The 9,162-nt window shown below is 30.7% G+C and overlaps 1 protein-coding gene across 1 annotated transcript; it reads right to left on the bottom strand.

Moving 5' to 3' along the window:
- Positions 1-3,454: 3,454 nt before the first annotated feature.
- On the bottom strand, positions 3,455-3,961 carry LOC145122389 (uncharacterized). Its single transcript, XM_079057993.1, has one exon. The coding sequence runs from the start codon at positions 3,959-3,961 to the stop codon at positions 3,455-3,457; it is 507 nt and encodes a 168-aa protein (XP_078914119.1).
- Between the last annotated feature and the right edge of the window lie 5,201 nt (positions 3,962-9,162).

The following is a 9,162-nucleotide window of genomic DNA, read 5'->3' as shown; positions in this document are numbered from 1 at the left end:
TGAGAAACCGGTCTCACTTAATAAGATTACCATAAGATCCGAGTTTCGAGGGCGGAATTCCTAAAACAGGGGGAGAATGTAAGAATTGGGAATTTCCCGTCACCAATTGTTACTAAAGATTAGCATCAACCAATGATAGAACTTTTCATATTAAAAGAAAATATGATCAGTTTGATGATAATAATAGGATCAAATATTATGTCACTTTTCATGATGGTTAGTGTATTTGGAAAGTACATAGTAAAGTGATCCCGAGGATATAAGCGTTACAAAAATCTGACTCCGACTGGAGGGGTTGTGATTTTATAAAAATAAGAATCAACCGCGTTAATAACGCTATTAGCGTCAAAATAACATAAAGAGATCGGTTGAGTTTCAGCTAATGTCACTAAAATGAAAATCGTAGTAACTCGTGAGATAAGGGATTTGAAAGGAAAAAGGTCAAAAAAGGGAGTTCGTATGAAGGAGATACAATATTTAGAAAAATATAAAATACGGGTTAAAAAACAAAAGTCAAAGTTTGGCAACGCGGCCTTAAGGAAAGTTGTATTACTACAAGAGAGCTACACAAATATATAAAGAGGGTAAGAAACAAGATTCATATAAGGAAGATATGAATTTTTATAAAAGATTTAGGGGTGCACGTCAGGTGTGAGTCATGCCCAACGCACACACCCGACACCCAGATTCGTCAAAGATTACGGAGACATGGACCATCCGAAGTGTGACACGTGGCAAGCTCTGGATAGAGCCAAGTGCACGACATGCATAAAGTGCGCCACACGCACAACCCCTATAAATAGAGGTGCTCACTTTATGATTTTATCATCCCAAATACTCTTCCAAACACTCTCTCTATACCTCTCAAGTTGTTTCAGAGACCCTCTCAATGGCGCAAAGCTTCGTATGCAACGGATCGAATGCTTACTAGAGTGAGTACACGACCCCTATTTTACTGTTTTAAATGTTTTACGGGGAGGGGGGGATACATGATTATCAAATAATTTTTGCAAAATCTATTTATAAATATAAATATCAAATCGTTTTATAAAGCTTGAAGCCTTAGGATAATGTAGCTGTAGATACTATGCCTAGTGTTAAGCTATGATATTATTCCCAAGAGATATGATACCCGATAGTCTAGGAAGAGATAATACCTAGATGTTATAATGGCCAAATCCCTAGGATAACATAGTACCTATAAATTATGATGGTAAAAATATAAGGATATGTAATGTACTTAGTTGTTACTCTGTCTAAATATCCTGTTTTCAAGTAACCATATTTAGGGTATATAGATATGTATCGCAAAATAGAATATACACAAATTATATACAAAATTATGAGTTCAAAGGTTATAATTATCAAATATAAGATAAAAGATTTATGTTGTGATAGTTATAGGAAATTCCTAAGAAGGATTAAGATAAAAGATAAATACCTAAGGTCAATGCGTTAGTGAGTTGTTAATTCATCCAAAGGCCTTAATTAAATTCGACATTCCCCAGATACCTATAATTGTTAATTTCGCGAGAGCTTGAAAGATATGTATAGATCTATATGGGGATTGACAACCCCACCTGCGATTGTTAGCTACAATCCCGACAAGATAACTTTCTTATTATTCACTCTTCGACGTCCGATGAAGCGTCGTGGAGGGGCACGATTATTAGTCAAGCAACGTCGATTATGGGGGCTCGTGGTAATATATTAGATCAACTTAGAGTATGACTACCATTAGGGACGCCTTGGAATGGTAGATAAAATATGTTAGGATTATATAAAAATCCTAAAAGATAATAATATAGGATCGTTAGATATCCTAGAGATAATAAGATAGAATCGTTAGATATCCTAGAGATAATAAGAATGGATCGTCAGATATCCTGTAAAGATAGTAAATTAGGATAAATAAATATATCCTAAAAAGATAATAAAATATGATCATTTGATATTCTAAAAGATAGTAAGCTAGGGTTGTTAAAATACTTTAGGAAATGTTTTTATAAAAAGAAAAAGGATTCTTAATATAATACAACCCAATAAAAGCCAAAAACTATAAAAACATGTGCACTCACCAACATTATGTTGACATTTTCAAAAATTGCATGTGTTCCAAGGATGGAGTAGAGATCCAGTCAAGGAAGGATTATCGGCATGAAGACTTGTAGACTTTCGTTAGATATGTATTTATGATTGGCGCTCTGTGATTTTGGAAATATGTATACCGTTACCACTTAGCATTTTTCACCATCGGACGGGGAGGGTGTGACAGTTTCCTTGTCCACATCTCATGAGGCGTTTTGGCAACCTTCTTGGTTGGAAAAAGATTAAGGATATAGGTAGATGTCTCTAAGGTATACCCCTAGAACGATATAGGAAGTGAAGATTTACTCATCATAGAACTAACAATGTCAAGCAAAGTCTGATTACGCCTCTCAACTACACCATTAAGTTGTGGTGTTCTAGGAGGTGTCAATTGTGAAACGATTCTACATTCCTTATGATAGTCATTGAACTCGATGCTAAGATATTCTCCACCTCTATCATATCGGAGCATCTTTATCTTTTTGATCAATTGATTCTCTACCTCGTGCATAAACTCTTTGAACTTTTCAAATGTTTCTGATTTATGCTTGATTAAATAGATATACCCATATCTACTATAATCATCAATAAATGTCATGTAGTAGCGATTTGCATCCCTTGTGGCGGATCTGAAAGAAACACATACATCGGTATGGACGAGGTCTAACAACCCTTTACCCTTTTAAAAGTTCCAGTGAAAGGTGATTTAGTCATCTTTCCTAATAAACAAGATTCACATTCATCATCTGATTTTAGGTCAAATGATTCCAACACTCGATCCTTTTTGGAATTGGGAGATGTGTTTCCTGTTAATATGCCCAAAATGACAATTCCATAAGCATGGTTTGTCTAAAACATTAGAAAAATCAATCCTACAAACATTATTTCCAAGTTCATTCATACACACAACAGTTTCATACACTCCATTACAAGGATACGCTTTGAAAATAAAAACATCATTTATAAACCAAAATCACACCATTATTATTGTCAAACACATAACGATAAACTTGTATAAATAAAGTGTGAAAAGAAATTATGTTTCTTGTCATTTCTGACGAATAACAACAATGATTCAAATCAACCCTAACATTATCACCAAACACAAGCTCATAAGTCACAATCTTGGTAACAACTGATGTACGCTTATTCCCCATGATCAGGTTCAACTTCTCATGCTCGACCTCTTTACTTTCCCTTAGTCTCTGCATATCAGAACAAATATGGAAACCACATCCTGTATCAAGGATCCAATAATTTGAAATATTAGTGTTATTGATTTCTGTAGAGTACATACCAGATGTAGAGCTAGACACCTTGCCTTACCCTCTCTTACTTCTTGTAGGTACTTGGGGTAGCTTCTATTCTAATGTCCCTTCTGGCCACAATGAAAGCACATGGCTTCTTTCGGATCACCGACAAGAGGAGCATCAAAATTGAATTTTCCCTTTGACCCACCAGTAGACTCTCCAATATGGGCTTTCCCTTTCCATTTGGGTTGGGAATAAGCCTTAATTTTCTTTCCCTTGCCTTGTTGAATAGCCATCACTGGGGCACTTGTATAACTGTTTGAATGAGACTTCTTCATTCCAGCTTCAGCAGTTTGTAACAGACTATGGACCTCAATCAATGTGGTTTCAGTATTGTTCAAATGATAAGTTAAGATAAACTGATCATAACTACTTTGCACAGAGTTAAGAACCATATCAACGAAGAGCTCCTTGTCGAAATTCACATTGATCTTTTCTAGTCTTTCCACATGTCTCTGCATCTTTTGCACATGAGCACACATAAATTCCACTTCTTTCAATTTGAACACCATTAGGGCCTTGACGACCTCATAATGCTCTTGAGGTGATTTCTTATTGAACATTTAAGCAAGATCCAAGTTCATTTCGTAGGGCCAATAGTCGTCATAGGACTTTTGTAGATCAGGTGTCATGATTGCAATCATAATGAAAGAACCCTTAGTGGCGTCGTCAACCTGTTGTTTATGTTTAACAATTTCCTCAAGAGTAGCAGTTGATTCATCAATTTCAAGAACATGATTCTCAAGAACACATTCTTTGTTCTCATAGCAAATTTTCATCTTCAAATTATGCATCCGGTTCATGTAGTTTGACCAGTAAGCTTGTCTTTTGACAAAATTGATAATAGAATGAAATTATGAGTGGTGGAGGAGGGGGATGAGGAGGAGGAAGAAGAAGATAACCATTTCCAGACATCTAAAATGTGAGATAAAGATTTTAGTTAGTTGATTTAGTCATTAACATTTTAACCCAATTGAATATCTAAGGATCCAAAAAATACAATTCAAAATAGTAAGAAGGATGGTGTAATCAAAATGCGAATTTATTTTTAGGTAAAGCACTTTACCAATTTCAATCTCTATGAAATTCCTAGATCTTTCAAGATTCATTGAACTATTCAATATCATGTTTACTCTCAGATGATGTTCTTCGATTTGTGACTGGGATGCCGATAATCATAAACAAGAAGTGAATAACCATGCAAACCCGCATGACAACCTCGATGTAATTTCTGATTTCACATTGATATGTCGGTTAACCACACACGCGCCATCAACAACCATAATTTTTGAGTTTGTGCCATCATTTCTCTCTGTAGTCCAAAATTAGTGTGTCTTTTAACAACACACGCTCCACTAATTACTCACAAAGAAACAATGTGTGTTTTCATGGATTAACATACAATTTCACATTTTCCTAAAGTAACTAAAGTGAGATTTTGTATAATGTTCTAGTACTTATACGTTATACTTTTAATGTGATTATTGTCCTATCAAACCATTTCGGCTAACGACCCTCCACCTCACAAAAAAGTGGTGGGTGAAAAGGACACGCATTCAACGGTAATTTTATAGGTCGTTTCCTTATACGTCTCTTATAGTGTGGCTTCGGGAATAAGGCCTATTATTGATTCGACTGACATTATATATATATATATATATATATATATATATATATATATATATATATACACAAACACACACACACATATACACACACACAAACACTTGTAACGGTGTATTTTAAAACTTTTTAAAATTATAAGGTTTACATTTAATTATCTTGATTAACCTTTAATTAATTAATCTTTTAAACCAACATAGATTTTATATTTATATTATAATTAACCATTTAATTAAATTTTATTACTTCCTCAATTTTCAAATTAGGATTTCATAATTATCCAATGTTAAGGTTTAGATTTTAATCAATTAAAATTATTATTAATCAGTAATAATTATCCTATAATTTGGGAAAGGCAAGTAAATCCCATAATTATTTCTAGGAGCTCACCACGACGTGGCAGAGGACTCACCACGTCGTGGTCATACAAGTTGTCGATTTTCAAGATTGATTTTACCAGTTTAATAACATGCACTAACAACAGAAAATTCTAGGCGCTGATACCACTGATGAGTTTTCTAGGTTACAACAATAAGATTTGCACAACAGATTTTATTCATAAACACTTATGGGGACTTTCAACCTATAAATCCATGGCATTTTCTCTATTGTAGATACATACTTTATGAAACTAAACCTTAGCTATGAAAATCCAAATACAATGGTTAGAATCAACATTTTGCAAAAACCAGATGATGCAAACGATTCTCTTGTAGCTCCAATAGTATGATAACCTCTAATGTGCCACACCTGAAATCCAAAGGAGAAATCCGATTTCTCTTATGAGGGGATAGAGGGATTAGTTTTGGTGTAGGGTATGTCCTTATTTATAGTTACCAGATAATCTAGAAAACCTAGAATTGTCTTCCTTATTTCTGATTAATTCTTAATTAAATATTAACCATTTCTAATCAATATATTAATCATATAATATATTAATAAATCATTTATCTCTCTCTAAATATCATTCCAAGTCATTTCTAGGTTATGACGGAAACCCAAAAGGGATTTTACTTTTATTCACTAAGATTATACCAATTTAGTTAAGACCTCAGACAATTAATCCAACCATGTCTTCATAATCACAACAAAGGTTCAAGAAAGTATCTTTGCATCTCATTTTACACTGGGATTTGAAATCCTATTCCAGTTCGACATCTATGACCTCAGTGTCAAACTCTTCCTCCTCATATACATCATAAATGGAATATAGGCAGTTGGTTTAAGAATGTTTCTCCATAAATACCTCTGCAAGTAAAAATATATGTCAACTTATCAATTTTTTTACTAAAAAATGGGCTTACATGTAAGAATGATAGGGTGCGGCTTACCTTACACATAAGGAATTTAAGCTCCTAATAAACCCTAATTTCTATTAGCACCTTCTTTTTTACCTCAACATATGAAACCCCCCGTAAAAACCCTAAGTCATTTACTATCATGGATGAGATAAGAGTGTTACATGTTGTATACAACATAACATACTAATTTCTTGTAGCTGATTAAATTGACTAGCCACTAGGGCTTAATTTATAAAAATTAATATTAGGGTTTGGTTGAATATGATGTCAAAATGTAAATTGTTTTTTGAAACATCAATAAAAAAATGTTATTTGGTAATAATATGTATTGGTATATGATGATGATTTTGGTGTCATCAAGCCATTTAGTATAATCAAGCTTATTTCTAGATAAGTTGAGTTTAAATTTGGCTATAATACGAGCTTGAAGTTGTGGAGTGCATGTTTAGAAAAACTTAAAAGATCTCATGAACACGATGATATGAGGATTGCGAAATCACCCCGGAGGAGATCCCACTAGCCGGACAGAAAATGGATCCATGTGTAATGGATATAATCGTTCGTTAATTTCCCACCAAAATCCCAACAATTGTCTTTGCTCCCAATAAACATGATTTTTCCTGCCAAACAACCGAAAGTACGTATTGATTGTTGTCTATATTAGTGATTTACGGTTCTTATATAGAGACTTATTCGCTAAACGTTATTCTATAAAAAAAATTTGGCTTAATGAACATCAAATAAAAGCAATGTTTTTCTATTTCGAATCTTTGATTTTGCCTATAATACAGATCAAGTTTTATTGGGTCATCCCAAATTTGGTTTTGTGATCCCCAAATAACTGGACCAAAATTTTAGATTTTGAAAAATATTTTATATACAATCTTTCAAATTATCCAAATTACTAATTGATATTTTAACCATGTTTTTCTAACGGTGTACATGCAATAATAATAAGATTGATCATTTGAACAATGCAATAAAGTAGCTTAAAAGTCTTTTCAGATTAAGTTAGATTTAAGTTAAAAATGAAGTAAATAGTTAACTTTAAGCAAATATTACTCGATATAAACATTAAAATTTGATACTAAACACAAATCCTAACATCTCCAAAAAGGCAAAAACAAACCGGCAATGATCTAAAAAGACCGATAACCCTCCTCATCGTACTAATAAAATCTTGTTGAATTTAGCTTTATAAAACACATGTTTGATTATTTATCAAATCTAAATTTAATTCCATAAGTATAATGAAAATAATATTAAATAATTTAACCTGAAACTGTTTGAGATCTAAATGTGATCGAGAGTTAAATGATCTATGGAAAGGCTAGAAATGCTAATAAGTTTTTGATCAGGGGGTTTAATTGAAAATGATATTATTAAGAACCGCTAATGAGGTGAATTATATTATTTGAAATTGGATCCCTTAAACTTAACGACGGTTAAGTTAAGCGGTCAACATCCATCTATAAATATACTTATTATAATATAAATATAAATATACTTATTATAATATAAATATACTTATTATTATAAAGTAGACATTTTTATTTGCATAATATATACTAGGTGTGAGACCAATGTATTACATGAGTTAATTAAAAAAAATTAAATATTAAAATGTAAACGTATTTTTTAAAATTAAATTTTAAAATGAAGAAGAAAAAAACATATTTATTGCAATTTAAGATCATATTTATTACATTTAATACTTTACTTATATAGCTATATGTATTATGTGGCTTTTTAATTTTAAAAATCAAAAAAACTAGAAGTTGACATGTGGATATTATTTATTTCAAAAATATCACAAAATGACAAGTGTTAAAACTTATGAGAGATTGACATGTGGCAAAATGGATCTTCATTTATTAGAGTAGATTTGAAACCACCATGATTTTTCAATTTCTTTATAATAATTAGTATAAATTGGTTGATAATGTTAAATTAATGTAAAAACTAAATTCTAATCATAAATTAACTAAACTACAATATTAAAATATCATATTTTACTTCTATTTATAAAATCATGACTTTAACTTTTTAAAAAATATTATACATAACTTATTAGTTTAAATATGTTATCGTATGTGAACAATTGTCATTTTAAAGTCACAACTTTTATATAATTTATGATTTTATGCAAAATAGTTAAATTATTAATTTCAATATGATGTTAAACGGTTAACTTAAATCAAAATTTCAGTTAAACTTAAAAAAAATCGAGAAACTATTTTATAAATAAATAAAAGTTATAAATTATAGTGTTAAACATGAATTGTAATCCTAAATTAACAAAAAAAACCATGAAATTACTTTTTATAATCATTAAGAAATTTTAAAAAGTAGCTTAAAAATAACATACAATAAGAATAGTTAAAAGTAATATTATATAAAAAATCATAATCTTACCTTTAAAAACAAAAACAATATTTGTTGTTTTAAATAATTACAATCAAAGAAACTAATAATATTCATCAAATAATTTTTTAAAAAAAGTTCAATTTCTGAAAAACAAACTAAAATAATTAAAAGTTTTCAAATACATTATTTTAAATAACTTACAACAACAATAGTTAAAAGTAATATTATATACAAAAATTAAATTGTTATCTTTAAAAACAAAAATAATGTTTAATGTTTTAAATAATTATAATGATAGAAATTAAAATCTTAAGCAAATAATTTTTTGAAAATTAATTGATCATAACAACAACTATAAATATCATTAAACCATATATTATATTTATTTTTATTCATTAGTAACCTGCAGGTAGAGGCCATTGAGACAATTGTGATTATAAAATTTTAACAAGATGTCTACATTATCATATACT

This window comes from Lactuca virosa, chromosome 6 (assembly GCF_052849685.1).
Source record: "Lactuca virosa cultivar CGN04683 chromosome 6, Lactuca_virosa_CGN04683_v6, whole genome shotgun sequence".
Lineage (NCBI taxonomy): Eukaryota > Viridiplantae > Streptophyta > Magnoliopsida > Asterales > Asteraceae > Lactuca > Lactuca virosa.
This window is presented reverse-complemented; position numbering and strand designations above follow the sequence as displayed.

Excerpts from the sequence above, each read along its gene's own strand:
- LOC145122389 (XM_079057993.1), bottom strand. The coding sequence starts at position 3,961 with ATGTTCAATAAGAAATCACCTCAAGAGCATTATGAGGTCGTCAAGGCC.